Genomic DNA, 20518 nt, shown 5'->3' with positions numbered 1-20518 from the left:
ACATTAATTTATTTTGCTTTCATTTGTAAACAGCAGAGTAACCAAATGACAGTGGCATAAACTACAGGATATTTATGAATTATTTAACAAGAAGTTAAGAGGTTGGCGGTCCCAGGGCTGATTTTGTGACTCAAACAGGAATCAAGGATCTAGGTTCTTTCCATCCTCTGTTCTGTCATCCTGTCCCTTGGCAATGTCTTTTCTCCTACTCACAAGATGGCCAACTAGCTCTAAGAAGACAGGAGGCAAAGGCAAAAAGACCTTTCTGCTCCTATTCTTGCCTTTAATCAGGAAAAATGCTTTTCTCAGAAATCTTTTCCTTATATCTCATTGGCCAAAAATGGGTGTTACGCCCACCCCTACACTATAATGGAAAAGGGAAAGAAATTGTCCTGACTTGCCTCGACCAGTCGTGGTCCCCCCCTTGGCGCTGGCACAATGCCCCGAACACAGGCAAGAAAGAAGAGCCGACGGTCATGGAGTGGGCAACTGACAGGGGCAGCTCTGCTTACCTATCAGCTATGGCCGCTCCTTTAGACCAGTCTTTTTCTCTCCATATCTTAAAATCTCTTAGGCTCCATTCATCTTATGCCCAGAAGGAGTTGTTGTGTAAAAACAGCTGGGATGTGAAAGTGCTGTATAAACAGGAGTCTTATGTCATAGGAGATATACCATATTTTCCCAACAAGACTTACATTTAAAAAAAAATTTTAACATCTTTATTGGAGCATAATTGCTTTACAGTGGTTAGTTTCTGCTTTATAACAAAGTGAATCAGCTATACATATACATATATCCTCATATCCCCTCCCTCTTGCATCTCCCTCCCACCCTCCCTAACCCACCCCTCTAGGTGGTCACAAAGACCGAGGTGATCTCGCTGTGCTATGCAGCTGCTTCCCACTAGCTATCTGTTTTACTTTTGGTAGTGTATATAAGTCCATACCACTCTCTCACTTCGTCCCAGCTTACCCTTCCCCCTCCCCGTGTCCTCAGGTCCATTCTCTACATCTGCGTCTTTTTTCCTGTCCTGCCCCTAGGTACTTCAGAACCATTTTGTTTTTTAGATTCCATATATATGTTAGCATATATTTGTTTTTCTTTTTCTGACTTACTTCACTCTGTATGACAGTCTCTAGGTCCACCCACCTCACTGCAAATAACTCAATTTCGTTTCTTTTTATGGCTGAGTAATATTCCACTGTATATAGACTAACAATTTTAAAATAACTTTATAGTAATTTTCTGTGTGTATTGAACCAAGGACCAAATCATCCTAATCCTTTCTGCAAAATTTATCTTCACCGTCTTTCCATTTACTATCTTCCTATTCTGGTCTCAGTCACCTGAAATCTTGACCTTTGTGGCAGAGTTCTATGTGTTTCTTCTACTTACCTTTCTCTGGCTTCTATGGGCTTGCTTCTTTTGGTTTGATGTTCTTCATGTTCTAACTTTTTTCCCTATTATACAATATAAACATTACTGCCAGGGTTCAAGTCCTTCAGCTAATCTTCTTTTTCCTATCTAAATCAAACACCAACTTCTCCTTAATATGAGTTCTCATCTTTCTAGTCAGGCCTCTTCGATAAACGTCCATGACCTTCAAGTCTCATTCCAATACCTCATCTAGGCTCTGCTGTTGCCCTTAGCTGGAAAGTTTGACTTTATTTCTTATACCACTTCACTACTCAGTGAGTGGACTACACAGGGTTTGAGAGCACCAGTAAAGCAAGTTACTTAATTCTTTGGTCTGATTGGAATCTACAAACTTACCTTAAATTGTTTCACCCTCCTGATGGGATTAAACTAATCTACGCCTGATTAAGTTATAATTTTTTCCATACTAGCCTTGGTACAAGTGTAGGAGCTACGTACAATAACCTAGTGTTGTACAGTTGCATTGAATGCTCATTAAATACTTCATGATTGATTTTCAAATAATTTAAAACATATATACTGTATTTTTACCTATTCTTCCTCCACTTCGTGTCCTTTCTATTGTATTATTTGCTATATACTGCTAGAGTAAGGATAAATTACAATGAGTCCCAGTGCGAGATGAGAGGATAAATTATGTGTATTTACCCCCTTCCTCTGGAGTGTGAAATGCCCACCACCTGGCTCTGACAGAAACAGAAGGTTGAAGGTCATGTCAAATATCATAGAAATAATGACTTGGCTATAGCAATTCCTAATCCTACCCAACTTATCCTTTGTCCACAAAGTCACTAGAGTATGTTTTGTTCTCACCTCGATTTCAGACTTTGAGGGAAATAAGTGCAGTCACTTAAGTTCTGCCAGTTAGTACAATATCACGAAGGCAAACATTGTGCTAAAATTTTAAGAGAAAAAAATATGTGAATGTTGTTTTCAGAAAGATATATTTAGCTATGGAGTTTTCAAGAAGAAAAAATCAAATTGTAAATAAGAGAACCTCATTTTTAAGCATTTCCTTAGTTTCAATCAGGTTGGATCTTAAACTCAGGAGTCTTTTTGGTGGAGTAAAAGAGAAGGAATTAATTAAAGAGAGGATGAAGAGGTACCTAATGTGTTGTAATGATGATGAAGATGATTACGACCGTGATGGTGATAACAAACAGAATGACAAATTTCATGAGTCATCTGGTCATTAATAGCTGTCATCTGAAAAACATAGCTTTATAGGTAAGCTCCAAAAAGCTGGACATTACCCAATAGTTATTTCTGAATAATGTGCTGACCTAAATACATACAGCCACACAAGTAAGCATCACCTTTTAAACATTCATTTATTTATTAATTTTTTTGGTCTTGGATTTAACTACCCCAGTAGTTGCATGAGCTTTGGGTTTCAACACATACTTCTGCCTAGCAGAGTTCATTAACATAAGAAGATTGATAAGAATTTTCATATTTATCCCATTTCACAGAACTTGAGTATAAGACAAGAAGAAATAAGTGAATTGATTCTCCACTTGAGAGTTCAGTTAACTTGGAAGAAAACAGTAAGTCTAGTATGTGAGTATTTGAAGAGAGGGAAGGAAGACCTCACTTCCCTCCCCAATATCTTCCTTCATGTACCCCAAAGACCCCTGCTCTCTCATTTTCTCACTGCTTCTTTGTTCTGCTTCTTCTCCTCAGCTTTCCTGTTCCTCCACACACTAGACACCTAAGATCATGATTTTTGATCCAAGAGTAATACTTGAAGTTTAAAAGGGGGACATTTTTGAGTCCAGAACCCAAAATCTGAAAATAAGAAAAACTACTGATCTCTCATGTGCGCCTGAACTGCCTTTACAGAAGAAAAACAAAGTCAAAGAGAAATGAGACCAGCAATTAGAGTAGTGACTGTGCCCTGCTATTTGCGTTTCCCCTATAATTGTTCATTTCTACGCTGCCTTTGGGTTTCAGTAGGTCGTGAATTGTTTCTCATATTCAGAGCAACAACTGGAATTGTGTTGTCCTTTACGTCCACAAAAATATAGCTTACTAACGTAAGTTAATGACTGCAAAATGCTTTTTGTGTCTAGATGACTTTGTTACGGCATTTAAAGGTAGCATTTCGGATCAGCATGAAGGATGTTCAGGGAATGAGAAAATAGGAACCTTTCCCTTTTTTTCCCCCTCCCTTCTTCTACCGAGTAGAAAGAAATCCAGTCCAGGTTTTGCCTTCGACTCTGCCTCTGAATTTCGGCTGTGCGATGTGTAGCACGTTTCTCTCCCGCCCCTCCTTTTTCCTTCCCTCTTGCCTCCAGTGTCTGTCTCCAGGATTTCTCTCTTCCTATTTCAGGAGGACTCTCACAGGCTCCCTCAGCCTGTGTGAAGCTGAGGTTTCCCCTAGATCCCGTATATCCCCAACACATACCTCCACGCACACGCGGCCCCAAGAACCCCGCGCTCACACCGACACACACTCGCGCGCGCACACCCCCGCGGTCGCCTGTCCATCTCCCTCCCGGGAGAGCCGGCGCGCGTCCCCACCTTCGCCGCACACTCCCGCGAGCCGAGCTCGCCGCGCGCTAGATAATTCTGCGGCTCGGAACTCGGATCGCAGCTCTCAACCCCCATGGTGGTTTTCTAAACATTTCTTTTCCTCCTCTTTCTCGTTTTTATTGCACCGTTTTCGGTCTGGGGGGCCAGAGGAGCAAGGCGGGTGCTTTCCCAGCCAGCCCTGGTTGGCTTGCCATCCTCCATCAGGCATATAAAAGTTTGCTGAGCATAGTCCAGAGGGCTGCGCTGCTCGTCCCCTCGGCTGGCGGAAGGGGGTGACGCTGGGCAGCGGCGAGGAGCGCGCCGCCGGCTCTGGCGGGCTTTCGGCTTGAGGGGCAAGGTGAAGAGCGCACGGGTCCCGGGGTTCACCGAGCTGGATTTGCATGTTGCACCATGCCTTCTTGGATCGGGGCTGTGATTCTTCCCCTCTCCGGGCTGCTGCTGTCCCTCCCGGCCGGCGCGGATGTGAAGGCTCGGAGCTGCGGCGAGGTCCGCCAGGCGTACGGTGCCAAGGGATTCAGCCTGGCGGACATCCCCTACCAGGAGATCGCAGGTAAGCGCGAGCGCGCGGCCCGGGCCGGCTGTAGCCCTCGGCGGCCGCACGTCTCCCGCGCCTCCGGAAGCCCTCCGCCTTCCCCCTGTTGCTGAGTTGTTGGTGTTCACTTTTCTGTCGGGGCTCTGCCGGCCGCCGCGCTTCTGTGCGGGGCGGCGGATGCTCCCGCGGCTTTGCCCGCGGGGGAAGGTGTGCGTCTCGGCTGCCTCATTGTGTGCACACGCGGGAGCGCCCTCCTTCCCTCCCTCCCTTCCTCCCGCGCCCTCGCGCCCCCTTCGTCGTTGGCCCCGGCCGCGCGGGCCGGGGAGCCCGGCACCCTCCGGGGCGGCCGCGGCGCGAGGGCAGATCGCCGAGCGGGGCGCCCACTCCGCGCCGCTCGCTCAGGCAAACTTGGAAGAACTGCGGCCGCAGTGTTGCCCAGCGCCACAGTCTGAGTGGCGCCTTCTCCGCTCCCGCCCTCGCGCCAGCGGGGGCGGTGGAGAGACGCGGAGGGCTCCCTTCGCCCCTCGGTCCCCTCTCCTGACCTTCGGGGAGGCAGGGCGCCCGGCGCCCGGGCCGCGGGCGGGAGAGGCTTGTGTGTGTGTGTGGGAACCCCACCGGGGGACTCGGCCTCCGACGTCGGCGGTTCCGGGCTGGTCTGGGGAGTTCGTGGGCTGCCCGTTTGAGATTTGGGGCGGGCTTTCCCGTTACGGTTTCTCAGTGCTTCCCTGATTGCGGTTGGTCACTCGCGGTTCGGGGACACCCCGGCCAGCCGGCGCCGCGCCCCGTCCTGAGCGCGGCCTCGGCCGCCCGTTCTGGGAAGCCGAGTCAACTTGAGCGGGTGGCTCGCTGGTGGATTCGTCCCGGGCTCCCGGGACCCCGCGTCCCCCGCGTGCCCGGCCACCAGCATTCCTCCACCGACAGCCCCTCCGACAACTTGCGCGGCAGCCTGGGTGCGTGTTTTCCGGCTCTTAGCTCCAACCGAACCCGAGCTTGTCGGGGGCTCGGTGAATGAAACGTGTTGGGGAGAGGTAATCCTGTGGCTGCGAGAGAGGCCAGGAGATGCTCCGGGGGCGCGGGCTGCGCAGACCCGGCAGCTGGAGTCCTCAGGGTCCTCGGAGGGTCGAGTCGAAACGCTGGATTTCTACCAGCCCAGCCTCTCCGCGTTTTGCCAAAGAACTGGTCGCTGGAGGGAAAGCATTTTTGCACAGATCTTAAAACATCACGGTTTCGATACGTGGTGGGATTGCTGTTTTATTGCGGTTGATCCACAAACTCTACAAGTGGGTTTTTTTACTCACACCGGAATGAGCACATTTCTAGAAATACAGGCATTGAAAAAAAACAGCGTACACACCACGCCAACAGCGCGGAGCATTATATACAGGGAGCCTTTTTTAATTCTGAGCCAGACATAGGCAGCCTCTGGTGAGTCGGAGGCGGAACCTGTGGTGAATTATAAGACCACTTTTCTCTCCCTGTCACTTCTTCTCCCTTTTCCAGAGCTCCTTAATTTGTTAATCAGTGAATAGAGAGAGACTGCCCCCGCAGCTCCTTAAGTTTCTTAACTCTCCTTCCCTTTTGTCTACTGTTATTTCATTCTTTTTAATTAATTGATAAGGATCAGCTTTGCTTTTTCCCCTCCCCCCCCAATCTCAGGGAATTCAACTTTTTAAAGGCGTAGAGTATGGACCACTTCTTGTAGGAACTTTTTCTCCTCTCATCTGGGCTTTTTCAAACTCTCTTTTAAACACACATATTTCCCAACATGATTTCAGATAAGATATCTCAAAGAAGAAAAGAGTTAAGTATTTTAAAATTGCTTCAGTATTCTTTAGTGGATAATGGGACCTTCAGCAGACTACAGTTCATCCTTACCAGAGGCAAATCTCCTTCATATCAGAGGGAAGGTTTTCGGTGTGTATGATTTCTGTAGGCCCCATTGACTTTCCTGAAACGTTGCCAGTGGTTGAGATAAATTCTTCAGTAGAGTTTTAACTACAGAGGGTTTTTTCCCTCTTTTTTCTCCACCCCTTGACAATTACAGTGCTTGCTAATCAGCTGTGAATTTCTAAAACGTGTGCACTTTTGTTAAAATCACTTTCTAGGACTAAGGGCACTGTTGAGTTTGCCTAAACCCTCCTGTCCTTTGTGCCAGTGGAAATACTCAAGCTATAGGTCACTGGGAGGTCAGAGGCACATCTGATAGGAAAAGAAATGAATTGAAAGATAACTGTATATTAAGGACCAACATTTTTTCAAGGTAAATTTTACTCAGTGCTACCTATTGCTGTTGGAATGATCACTTAGGTGTCCTGATATTAAATGAACACACTCTTCCTCTCTTCCCTCCTTCCTGATACCATTTACTTTTAATTATCTAGTATATCGTGGTTATCCTTCCCTTCAACTCCTTTCCATCCTTTGCCTTGTTTGGACTTTTACTGGTTTGCTTGAGAAGTGGCATGTGCTGTTAGTCTGCCAGGGAACATGAATTTAAAGGAACTGCTGTTCAGATTTCAGGTTCTTGAGAGCTGTTTCTAGTTGAAAGATATTTACAGGTAGCTTGCCTGGTAAAATAACTGAGAAGTAATAAGGACATTATGTTTCATCATGACATTATTAAAGTTTTACTCAGAACTCACAGTTGTGAAATAGTGTGCCCTTTTCCATTCTAGGATAAAAGGGAGTTCTTCAAACTCAACAGATGAGGGACTGTGATGGGTAATATATAAAGTTCGACTCTCAGAGAGTGCTTGGGAAAGAGGAGGCCTTCAGGGGGCAGCTTGTACCATTAATCTTCCCTCAGCCCTGATTTTAAACCATCCCAGGCAGATCAGATAGACTATCCGTTCTTGTTTCAAAGACCTCCAAAGGAATAGACCCTTGAGCCCCTCTCAGCAATCCATTCTAATACTTAGTAATTTTTGTGGTATCAAAATGTTTCCAGATATCTAGCCAAAAGCCTTCGAAGTGTGCTTGCTTATTTTCTCTTGTTCTATCTTCTGGGAAGATATTGAGCCATGTAGCATCAAGTTCTTTGTTAGCACTGTTACTCTGATCAAAGGTCAGTGTGAAACATGCCAGTTTTTCTTCCAGCATCAGAAATATTATCTCATTTTCCAATCCAACTCATCCTGATGGCGCTAAACTTCTAAAGGAACTCAAAACTGAAAAGAGCATCTGCTTAAAAGTCTGGGCAGTTCAGGGAATGTTGTTTTATGCTTACGGTGCCTCTATTTTATGCTTTGAGCCTTCTTGGAGTCATTCATTATAATATGCATGTGTTGCTTACTAGTGGTAATTTATTGGCTTACAGGTTAATGTTTTTCATTTATCTACTGCAACTTTACTTAACAATCTTTTATGTAGAAATCACTATGTGCCCGGCACCTATCTGAAAAACATTACTTACTTTAAAAACATTAAACATTGCCTTACTGACTTTTTCTAATAACTTAGATGCTATCATTATCCCCATTTTAAAGATGAAAAGACCGAGCAACACAGAGACAGATAATTAATTTGCCCAAGGATGACTCAGATAGCAAGTGATGAGGCTAGAGTTCAAACGCGGGCACTCTGACCCCAGGCACTGGAGTCCATCCACTTCACCTTGCCCACTGCCATTCTGTATTTGTCGAATGAATGCATGTAAAATCAATTCTTTCCTCATCTAATACATCTATAGCCTGGTATTATCAATCACCATATGCATTCGCTCACAGTTCTAGCTGAGTATTTTTCTATTTACTTGCAACATCTACAATTTTTCAAAATCACTTTGAATTTGGATTTTATGTTCTCTGGAATTGGCTACGCTACCACCAGTAAACTGTCTGTGTACTCGTGCATTTTCCCGATCATTGTATAGATCTGGTTATATGAAAGATAGAAAGTAAAAACATGTGTCGGTTTTTTTTCAATATACTGGACCTACTTTCTGAATATTGGGTTAGTCCAAAAAAACCTACTCCAGGAAATTATCATGGGGGTAGAGGGAAGTTTATCCTCACAGATTAGGAAAAACATATAACAAACTCTGTTCTCAATAATTTACTTTGCCACCTTTTTCCTATGTCAGGTATTTTGAGAGTCGGGCTATAGCTGGATATTAAGAAAGCAGTAAATTCTCTCCCATCTCTCTCTTTTTTTTTTTTTTTTTTTTTTTGCGGTACGCGGGCCTCTCACTGTTGTGGCCTCTCCCGTTGCGGAGCATAGGCTCCGGACGCGCAGGCTCACCGGCCATGGCTCACGGGCCTAGCCGCTCCGCGGCATGTGGGATCTTCCCGGACCGGGGCACGAACCCGTGTCCCCTGCATCGGCAGGCGGACTCTCAACCACTGCGCCACCAGGGAAGCCCTCTCCCATCTCTTTAATATCAATCTATCTCAAAAATCTAAAAATCTGTCTCAAAGTCTAAAATTAAAAAAAATATTCTCTTATATTCCACTGATATACTAGTGGAATACTAGTATTCTAGTAGTATTAGATATATACTAATACTAGTATCTAGTAGTCTACTAGACTAGTATACTAGTCTTTCTTTATTGTTTTCAAATTTCAAAGTATGTAATGCTTCATTTTGTCTGGCCTTCGTCCAGCAGTCCTTTCCTTTTTTTGGTGGGCTTCCCGGGGAAAAGCTCTCCCTCCCTCTGCTCCCCAGCAAACCAACTTATTTGATACGTTTGCTGTTAACCCAACTGTTTTTTCAATTTTACATGTAGATATCACATTAACATAAATGAAAAAACAGAGTTTGGTAAGTCTTACTCTTTTGGAGACATATTAAATCTCCTAGTTTGGGATAAATAATTTAATTTCCATTTAGCTGCCTGATTCACAGAGTTCTGATTTCTTTGCCCTCTGTTTAGTTAGACGATGTCTTTAAAATCCTTTCGAAGAACACTGTGAGGTGGAAATGAGTTAGCGGAACTTCAAATGTTTTTTTTATGATTTGTCAAGTCACTAGATTACTAAAAGATTCACATTAATTCCAGGTATCAAAGCAATCTAAAATCTGGACTATTAGGAGTACCGCTTGTTAGACTCTTGATTTGGGAATTAATTTTAGAATGATCCTTGCAAACAGTTATCTTAGCTGATTTAATTAGAAGATGATATGTCATCGTTGAGAATAAGAGTTCATTTGAGTTGACTGATACACTTTTTTACATAAAACTTATATCTTTTAACCGTGCTGCATTGTAATAGCTTGTGAGCAGAAATGTAGGCCAGTATGAAAAGTGATTTATAATATACAGCGTTATGTTCTTTAAAATACTGTAGTATAAACATTGCATTATAATTTATGTGAGAGGGTGACTCGTGTTCTTTTACAATTATGGGTATTATGAACACTTAACAAAATATAAAATTGAGCCCTTTTAAACCAAAGTGACCTACCATTCAGTCACTAGATTTTTATAGAAATAGGAGTTTAGGATAAAAACTGTAGTAAAGGAATTATTGATAAAATAATTCATTAGCTTAGTCTTAATTCATATTCAAACCCACAAAAGTAACATCATAGGACTTTTTTTTCCTCCTTAGTTCACATCTCTCAAAAGACTTCTAGCAAGGCCAGCAAGGTGACTCAGAGTTGTCTTGCCAGTATAAACAGAATAATTAATATTTCAAACTTGGTGCTTAAATCCTTTTGCAGATCAAATTCTGCTCTCTTAAATTCTTTAGCTGGCACACAACGAGACTTTAAGTAGTTTCATAGATTTCTCCAGTATTACTCAGTTTTTAGTGATTTACATGAGAGTGTTTGAAAGTGTAGTTGACTCCCTGGATGGCATGTTTGTAAATAAAGGGTTTCATAGTGCTAACTCTTGGGTAAAGGTTTAAAAATTCTAATAATCCTGGATGGAAATATTTAAGAGTTTTTAATAACCCTGGATGAAAAATATTTTTAAACAAATGCACCAGTTAGTAACAAAGAAAAATAGAAATTTGATTCCACATTTACACATTATTCAGGTTATTATTTTTATAACCTATTCTCCATTTCTTTTAGTCATTTATGTTTCATTTTTCCAATAACTAGTTCTTATTTACCTACTATGTGTAAGTCACCACGCCAGGGACTGGCTGTAGGGCCCCAGGGAATTTTAATCCCAGCAGGGAAGCAGAAATTAAGGGCACCTTTAACAGTGAACGGCTGAGATGAGTGCACAGCACTAGGGTACCTGGCACTGGGAAAGCATTCAGTAGGATCATGTGGGGACTTCCCTGGTGGTCCAGTGGTTAAGACTCCGTGCTTGCCCTGCAGGGGGCGTGGGTTCAGGTCTCTGGTGGGGGAACTAAGATCCCCCATGCCTGGAGGTGCGGCCACAGTAAAGAAATAAATAAAAAGAAAAAAATTTTAAAAATGGAAAAATTATAGGATCCTGTGTTCTGATCACAGGGTTATGGAAATGCCTCCTTGAAGAAGAGCGATGGGCTCCGAAGCGTGAATATAGAGTCAGCAAGAAGGGGTGGGGGGAGCAGAGGGCACACTCATTGCCTTTATGGAAAGAAGGCCCTGAAAGCATGAGAGTTCCAGTTTACATGATCACTGAGAGCCATTCTTTTACATATGAAGGAGTCCCAACATAGAGCAGTTCTAGGAGTGAGAAAGTAGAAAGTTAACAGTATCACCCGGTCCCAGGTTCTCCCCATCTTTTGGCTCTTCCATCCTCATTCCATTCATCATCCAGGTCAGGACCATGATGGAAACAAGATGGCTACTGGAGTACCAAGAGGCAAAGGGGCAATGCCCAGAGGCATAGAAAGGGACCGTTTCTTCCCATGGGCATCTCTCTGTTGATGAGGCATACTAGCCTCAGCAGTCCCTCAGCAGATTTACCCACCTTCTCATTCCAGAATTGCCTCCTATGCCCATGCTTGGAAGAGAAAGGAAAAGGACTATGGCTGTTAATCTGAACTAGTCACAGTTATACCCTAAGACAGGCTGGTAGTCACCTTTCGCACGTATATGGCCACTGAAATGCTTGGTTAATCTTCATAATCTTAATAAGGAACTTAGGGGTATCAGAGGAATTGAGAGGAATGACTCAGACTTTCCGAATTAAGTATTTGGCATTCTTGCTTTAAACCAGTGTTCCTCGACTCTGGCCAGTGGTGAACTGATAAATGTTAAACAATTGGCTCTCTGGAGGGTAGTGTGTGGAGAGACCTGATTTGTAGCATTTGCCAATTTTTGTGGTTTAAATGTTCCCTCTGTGACCGGTCTTGAGCTACTAACAGCTCACCACCTGGCTTACAAAATTCCAGAAGATTTAACAACTGGCTCTTTCGAGTTGGAAAGAGCCAGGGCTATCCTGGAATCATGTGAAATATTAAGAAAAATACCTGCACTTGGGCTTCATCTTCAGCTAGTCTGATTTAATTGGTCTCCCTCCCTTCCTCCCTTCTTCTCTTTCTTTCTTTTGAAAATTTCCCAAGTGATCCTGATGTGTGTCTAGGGAAGAGAGCCAGTGGTCTGGAGCAGTGCTTCATAAACTTTATCATGCATCAGAATCACTGGAGGCCTTGTTAAACGCAAACGCTTTGGTCATCCCCACAAGTTCTGACTTAGTAGTTCTGGGATGGGACCTGTAATCTGCATTGTTAACAAGTTCCCAGGTGACATTGATGCTGTTGGTCTGGGCACCATCCTTTGAGTTTCTGGGGGCCACATTCTGGGTGCATTCAATGTGGTTTTAAGTACATGTTTTTGTCAGGGGAGACAGTCATATCTGAGCAATGATTTTGTGTTATTTTTCGCCTTGACCTTGGGTAGGAATCTCCACCCAGAAAGAGTTGCTGCTTCCAAACTGCGCACCCCGACCCTGTTTCCTCAGCGCTCTTCCAAATGTCTACATCGACCACTAGGGGGACCAAGGGAAAGAGAGTGACTGGCTCCCTTCTATCGGTCATCACCTGTGCCGGGAGCAGAAGGGGCCTAACCCAGCTGCCCTGGGCACTTCTGCGCCAGTAAAATAACACCACAGCATTGCTTTAAAGGGGAACCGGGAAAAGTCATTTTAAGTTTCTTTCACGGTAGGATCCCTATTATTCTTTGCTAATATGGTAGGCTCCCTATGGGTATGTAGGACTCATTTTGGGGGTCTTTTTTAGAACATTTCCGGTCAAGAGTAATACCAACCCTCCCCCCACCCCTCCCCGGCACCATCCCGCCTTGAGCTATTTTTCCTGTGCAGATCTAGCCGTTTGTCCCTGACTTCCAGGTACAAGGAAACTACATTTGGAGCTGGTCACCCTTCATTTTATACACATTTAATTAAAGATGTAGCGTGATGCATTCTGGGCATGCACACCAGTGTTCTGTAGGCTTTATCAGCTAGTGGTTTGCTCCTTACGTTTCTTGGATTTCTTGAGAAATCGACTTCCTCTTTTTGTGCCCCCAGAACAGCTGAGATTAGCAGGGGCAAGTGCTCCTCTGCTGAATTTCAGGGAACTAGGGGTGTTTCCTCTCAAGGCTGCAGTGAAGTTGAGGCAACTCTTTTCTTTGCAAAGAAAGCACTCTGAGGTCTGCCAAAAAATGATGACTAACTTTCAGTTATTATTTTCTTAATGGGTCAGAATAGCTCAAAGTCAATAGCACTTTTGCAATGAACTTGAAAGAGCCACCATGCTTTTGGCTATTAGAGGTATTTTCAAGTGCCAGGCCTTAATTTTATTTCCTGAGGAAGTAAGAAATGTTGTCCTTTAGCTGTTTGCTTATCCTATTTTATTCCAAATCCCAATGATTGGGAGTTTTTAAAACTTAAAAAATTTAAGATCGCTGATTTTTAAACTTTTTTTTTGTAGCAAAAAGTTTAACAAATGATTTTGAAGAGTTTAAGTGCTCTTTGACATAATGGGAGCTCTATTTGGAAAATAAGAATTTGTAATTCTGAAGTATTAATTATCTGGAAATGCAAGATTCCTGAACATTCCTACTTGATCTGTTCCAGCCTCTCCTCCAGCTATATGTTTGCACTGAATTTAGGGAACATAATTGACTGTTACTTTTACATTATCAAGTGCTAATGTGCGAAAGGCTTTTACTGTGCTTTTACTACTCACTTGATTATGTGGTTATCTTATTCAGTATTCTTTCACAGACTTGGGGGTATTCAGACACCAGGAGGTCAAGTACTATGTTAAAAGCTTAGGCTAGGAGCTTCCCTGGTGGCGCAGTGGTTGAGAGTCCGCCTGCCGATGCTGGGGACACGGGTTCATGCCCCGGTCCGGGAGAATCCCACATGCCGCGGAGCGGCTGGGCCCGTGAGCCATGGCTGCTGAGCCTTTGCGTCCGGAGCCTGTGCTCCGCGACAGGAGAGGCCATAGCAGTGAGAGGCCCGCGCACCGCAAAAAAAAGAAAAAAAAAAGCTTAGGCCAATCTTTTTACATGACTGCCATAAAGAATATATTCATTTCACCTATATTACCATATGGCTCTCATAAAAGGTCAATTTCAATTGACTATTATAGGTTGTGAACAGCAAATCTTATGTCATCAACAAAATCATTACATATAATCTCTTCAATTACCACCTTCCTTTCTTTAAAAAAAAGGAACTTGGGGATTTCTTAAAATCAGAGATCTTCATGATGTGTTTTGTATACTAGACATATAAAAATTGTATAAACCCATGTTTTTCTATTTTAATTAAAAAAATACATGTAGGGTGATCACACTTAAATTCCAGTTAAAACAGTACATTAGGTGCAACAGATATTCACAGCAGAAAACCATGAAATTGTACTTTTTCATTTTGTTATATTAATTTAACAAATAAACTTTGAGTCAGTTTCTCAGCCTGGGTTATTGCTGTAAAGATAGCTAATTTAATATTGTAAGAAGTTATATGCATAAACATAAACTAATTGCTATGATTAAAGAATGGCGATTTATTTTTGTCCAGAACATGCTTATTATTAAATTATACAAAGGTTTGAAGTTTAATAAAGTGTTGACTATATATAAAAATATAGGTTATACTTATCTTAATTCTATGTAGTAACAAAGGTGCATTTTGTCACTGGAATAACAATTTCCTATAACTGAGAAACCTGTAACGCATTTTAAAGTGAGTTTTAACCTTTCTAACCATTAGTTTATAAAGTACAACTCTTGACAAAGCCATTGTGATTCCTCTGCAATATTTATTTTCAAAAATATGATGTGGTACTTGAAAAAAAAAGTTTAAAACTGCTCTCTGTTTTGAAAGGCTTTGAAACAGTATTCTTTGGGAGAAAAAGAGCCTCTCTCCCAACTAGTATCATCAGGAAAAACAGAAAGATGGAATACAAATAAGCGAGAGCAGGCTTTTCCCAGGGTGACACTTCCTGAAGCTATCTTCGTGCTGGGTGACAATTCTCATTTTAACCTAATGAAGCGTTAGAGAGAACCAATGTCCTAAGAGAGAAGCCTGGAGGTTTCTGGAAGTCTCAGGCTGCCCATCTCCTCCCAGGCACTGATGGGGAGCCACTGCCTGGGACTTCTGAAGGTGCCAGGGATGCCCAGGAGGAGGCTCTGCCGTGCAGCGCCAGCCTGTAGGTGTACCACCTTCGGCCACATTTCAGCCTGGTTCCTGTGGAATTGATTTTCACGGCTCATGACAGAAGCTGTTTTCAGCCCTTGAAGAGGAAGTGGCTGGGCTGATCCTCTCACACAAACAGCGAATTGCTCCCTGGCTTTCAGAGCCTTCGAGGTCTGCTACCTTAAGGTTCTAATGGCCTTTTAACAGTGTTTCCAGCTGAGCAGCAGATGTAAAGGATAGTGAACATTGAAAGCACTGTTCTTTTTTTTTTTCCCCCTCCCGGAAAGAATCATTTTTTAACAGACATTGTACAAACACTGTATCCCAGGACCTATTCAGCGGCATGTTAGATTTGAAAAACTGAACCAAATCTCCAATAAATATATTGTCGGTGCCATACATCTGCCACCTTGCTGGGCTCCGTGTCCCATTTTACCAGCCATCAGGAGCTGCGATCGTGTCACCATTAGTAGTGGCCCTGTTTGGTAATACCTCATCAGGGAAAAAAAGAATTAATGAAGCCCCAGAAAGCCTCTAAAACCCCTTGTACTTTCAGTCCATTCATTTTGATCCTAAAAATGACAGTATATTTCTGAAAGCAGTACACTGAGCTTTTAGAATTATATCCAGTCTGCCTTTGCCTCCCTTTCTGTTGTTTTGACGGTTCGTTTTGTCAACCTGTGGGGCAGGGGGGTGAAGGGTTTCCCGAATAGGCAGCTCTGTGCTCCCTGCAAAGTGAACTTCAAGACCTTTAAACTAAGGTTTGGTCTGAGGTTGGTATTTCAGTCTTTTGGGCTTTGGGGGAAAAAATTAAACATTACTGAGAAACACTGGTCGAATTGGACATTTTCCATTTAAAAAAAAAATAGAGAAATAGTACGTCTTTCGATTTCACTTAGGTCCAAGCAGTGCTTCTGCATTTCAATTTTCCAGTGGTCACTGGACAAGAGAAAACCAGCCATGCAGATAAGGCATGATTCCTCACTCCGGGAGCTCACCTGTTTTACAAGCTTTTGGAAGACCTTTAGGAAGTATGTGAACTGCCACCATATTTTTTCCCCAAAGTTGAAAACATAGACACGTTGCCACTCCAATGGGAAAAGGCACACGATTTCCTCTCCCTGCTTTGCTGCTTCACGCACGCGACCCATCTGGTTTTTCTCAGGACCTCCCACTTGCTGGGTAACTTGATGGGCAAAAAATTTTAGTGTGATCGGTTAAGCTCTTCTCAGTAACAGTGGATCATGTGGGATACTTTCTCTGGTTTTAAGCAGAGGCTGGCTTTGACTTCTCGCTCTACTATGTAGCCTTTTTTCTTTCTGGACCTCTCTGTGCTTCAGTTTCATCATCTGTGAACAGGGATGCTAACAGTCCCTACCTCTCAGTGTTGTGATTGTATTACATGAATTAACATTTAAGCTTTTAGAATAGTGCCTGGCATTTAATAAAGGCTATATACAAGTTTGTTAAACAGCAAACGCTAGGTAAGGAAATCAGTCTCTTCCATGGGTCTAGGAAGTGTCTCTTCCCCAGGAAAGCAGGGGGAAGAGGGAGTTTCCTTGGGCTCCTCCCATCTCCAGGGCCCTGCTGGCCCGCACAACTGATATCTATGATCTGATCTTGTGCAACTTGGGAAGGGCCTGGTAGCCCCCTTTCCTGAAGTATTCACCCTCACGTTGGCCATTCTGGCCCTGTAGGCCTCCTGAAGCCCTGACCTGTCCCTCACCTGGCCTCTGGCCCACCTGTAGCCTTCATTACCTTCTGGTTTACCACTCAGCTGCTTTCTGAGCCTCCAGCAGGGCTGTATGAACTGCTGGGCCAGACCTGTGTCCCCTGGGTGTGGGTGCAGCCCTCCCTCTGAGCGCCCTGTGTCTCCAAGTTTACCCTAAGGTTGGTGTCAGGTAGCCCACCGGGCAATCTCTTCCCAGGGTCCTAAGCAGAATTTGAGCCAGAAATCCCTTTTCTCTTTGGCTTCCTGTTTTGATGCAAAGCTCAGAGAGGAGAAACTGGAAGACGTGGGGAGCCGTTACCATCCCCGTGCTTCCTTTCTTCCCGCGACCTCTGGGGCCAGGATGGGTTTGCTACCCTTTCTCTTCCTGGCTGGACCTCAAGCCCTTCATGCAGGTTTGAAGACTTTTCTCCTGAAAAGGTCCAGTAACAGATACCCATGCCTCTGGAGGTGGAAGCTTGTAAGAAAACAGTGAATTAAGGGGCAAAAATATTGAATCAGTTAAGTATCTGCAAAATATCTTCCCCATTCCATAAACAAGATGAACGCTTCCAAAGAATCTCTCAAACATCAAGTGAACTGGAAATAATATGAATTCCTTGTTTATATGGGAATCTTTGGACTTCCTGGAAGATGGTACCATATAGAAGCAAAAGGACTTAAGTCCTTGTTTTGTGCTTACTAATCGATCATTTTAAAGTTTCCTTACCTCTTTGAATCCCAGGATCCATATCTATATAAAAGGGCAATACTATAGGTTGGCTTATAACATTTTTTTGTGAGGATTAAATGGCATAATGCATGTGAACAGCCTGACAGAAATCTTCGGTAAATGTTAGTTCTTTTTTTTCCCAATTCCCTCCTGACACACGTATCGTGATGAGAAATCTGCCTATTTCTTAATCAGAAGAGGAGAGAGAAAACCTAGTAGGCTGTAATCCCCACTCTAAGACTTAGTCACTTTTAATTTCCTTCTAAGAGAGAAGCTTTAATGGAACGTTAAAAGGTGATCCTAAAATGCTGTTAAATGTCAAATAGCAAATATTTCAAAAACATTTATTTCTCTTCTTTTTGGTCTTCTACTTGGAAATGGCTCTGAAACTTCTCTTTCAGACCATTCTCACTGGTTTGTGTTGTGCATGCCACCAGCAGAAGGATATATAGCTGTGACGTTGCCTTGATTATTTTAATTTGCTTAAACCAGTGGTTCTCAAAATCACCCAGAAGGTGTGTTCAAGTGCAGGCTGCTGGGCTCCATGCTAGGAGTTTCCGATGTAGTAGCTCTGAGATGGGGCCAGTGCCCAGGTGACACTGATAGTCCTTGGATCATACTTTGAGACCCACTGGCTTAAATTTTAAGCCTTAAACCGTCAAAGGTCAGTTTGGTTCTCCAGTGGCTTAAGAATAAATTTCGACCCTGTTGGTTTGACATTCAAGATCTCAAACTATCCTTCCAGTTTACTTCTAAGCATCCTTCTAGAAATTTCTGTCTGATAAAAACTTTTTCACTAAACTTCATTTTCTTTCTGTGTCTCATTTCATTTGCTAATACCTCATAACAAGGCTTGGTCTGTCCTCCTCACTTTTCTCCACTAATGAAAATCCAGTGGAGCTCAGATTCCCCGTCGTGAATTTGTCCTAGGCCATACAGTCCCTAACTATTCCTTCTTTGACAAGCTTGTGGAATGTTTGTGTATTCGTTTGGTAATTAATCAAATTCTGCCTTCCCGTGACTCTTATCATGTATCCTGTCATTAAATGAGTCTCTTAATTTGTGTTTCCCAAATTTGCCTGTGTGATAGCTGAGGGAACTTTCGTACACATTGGTACTCCCTCGAACATAGAGCTTGGGCGTAGTAGGTACTCAATAAATAGTTGACTACTCCTTAATCGGAAATATAAAGAGATTTTGGAGGGGGGCGTCTGGGCTTCCAGACAACTTTCAGTAAGATCAAAATTAAATGGTGTAGTATAAAGACACCCTTATATTTTCTTTGAAAGATTGCGGCTGATAAGTTATATTAGCTTAGCCAGGGGAAATCAATTTGTGAAAGTGTAGACCACCAGAGTTTATTGCGTAGAACATGCATTTTGTTGCTTTCATTTTATTTTAGAGTATAACGTTTCTTCCAATGAAACACCTGCTATATATAGGTATATGACTATCAAAATGTTTTTTTTTTTTAAGTGTCATTTTTTAGCTATCACTGACAGCAACTTTCAAATACTTGAAAAGATTAGAGGAGTTAAATGTAAAGAGTACTTTAAATTGCAGTGACATTTCCTGGGAGATAAAGAAATTGATAGAGAGGAAAGTTAGTTTAAAAAAGTCAGGCCTTTTTAAAAGGATAAAGCCATCACATTATATCACCTTTGGAATGATCTATTTATGATGGAAGCTTTGAATAATAAGTTGTGCCACTGGAGTGCTCATAGGAACCGCCTGTAATTTTGTGAATTCCAATTTAAACTGTTAGCTAACTAAGTTCCCTTACTTGTTTCAGGTCAGTACAAATTTATCTTTAATTAGTTGGTTAAAGAAAAACACCCACAGTTGCCCTGCCCTTGAGGTACCCAGAGAAGAGTGAAGGCAGACATATAGATGATTAATCTCAATACTATGTGGGAATGGAGTGATAAAGGTGCTGGGAGCCTAGAGAAAAGCAGGTAGAGGTGGGAGGACAGGTACAGGTAACATATTGGAGGCGGAGGGGGAGAGAAAGTGAGGGCTCTGAACCAAGGATTCTGAAATGCCTTTTTTCTCCACTAGAACAATTTATTTCTTATACAGTATTACTTGTCCTTCCACATAAATGGATGAACCCTAATTATATAGTAAATAGGGAAGGTTAAATTCCTCTGTTAAATACGTCATGCCTGTGACCTCCCTAAGAAATGGGCAACAATGATTTTGAAAAGTTTCATCAATCTTTGTTCAAGCAAATAGAACATGCATCTGTCCTTAGGGAATTGTATAAATTACTCAAGAATGATATTTAACCCCCAATTATTTTGGCTTCTGTATTTTAATAAATTTTCTACAGAAGTATTAAAAAGATAACCACATTTATCCCATGTGACAATCTCTGTTTAAAGATGTAGTTTTAAATGGCAATAATTCTGCCATTTCATATACGAACCTTCCTTTGGTGACATTAGCATACGATTGTGCTGTGTATTTTAAAAATTCACAGACATTATAGCTACGCTGTTGAAGTGGGTATGATGTGTATAAATAGACACATGAATATTTTGATAATCAAAGATGACACTAATGGTGAGGCAATTTTTTTTGGCCATGGTTGGCTGGAAAGAACAGCTCATGCTCTGAATCCCTTTTACTAACTTTCTTGCGTAGATAGTGTAATAAGTGATTCCAGCTGGAGGAAAGGTGAAACCCAGTGAGCTTTTTTGTGCCCTCTTTGATCTAACTTGGCTTACTTTTTAGTTTCTGTGTTTTCTATCACTTTTGAAACTGTGAACATTTCAACTCGTGCTGCTGTACAGTTTGCATATGAAGATGTTTTAAGCAGGTTCTGAAATCATAAAAAGTAGGGAGGATGCCCAGATGACAACAAGCAGAAAAATTCCTCCTTTAAATAAAAGGCTCCATTCTCATTTGGAAAGCAAAATGTGCTCTCTTAAAAGTAACAGCTGCAAAAAAGGCAGGAAGACAGAACACACTAATCTAAGTTGTGAAATATGTTTGGGTAGCTTAACAGAGATTTAGCTGTTTCTGAGAAAAAAATC

The 20518-nt window shown here is 42.6% G+C and overlaps 1 protein-coding gene across 2 annotated transcripts in view; it reads left to right on the top strand.

The window, feature by feature from the left end:
* Positions 1 to 3544: 3544 nt before the first annotated feature.
* GPC6 (glypican 6) overlaps positions 3545 to 20518 on the top strand; it is a 1085536-nt gene continuing 1068562 nt past the window's right edge. For both annotated transcript variants that reach the window (XM_082675491.1, XM_082675490.1), the window contains exon 1: positions 3545 to 4522. In XM_082675491.1, coding sequence (XP_082531617.1) covers positions 4363 to 4522 — 160 coding nt within the window. In that variant the 5' untranslated portion in view covers positions 3545 to 4362. The remainder of the gene's footprint in view (positions 4523 to 20518) is intronic.

Source organism: Grampus griseus (genome assembly GCF_964374135.1).
Source record: "Grampus griseus genome assembly, chromosome: 18".
NCBI classification, from domain to species: domain Eukaryota; kingdom Metazoa; phylum Chordata; class Mammalia; order Artiodactyla; family Delphinidae; genus Grampus; species Grampus griseus.
This window is presented reverse-complemented; position numbering and strand designations above follow the sequence as displayed.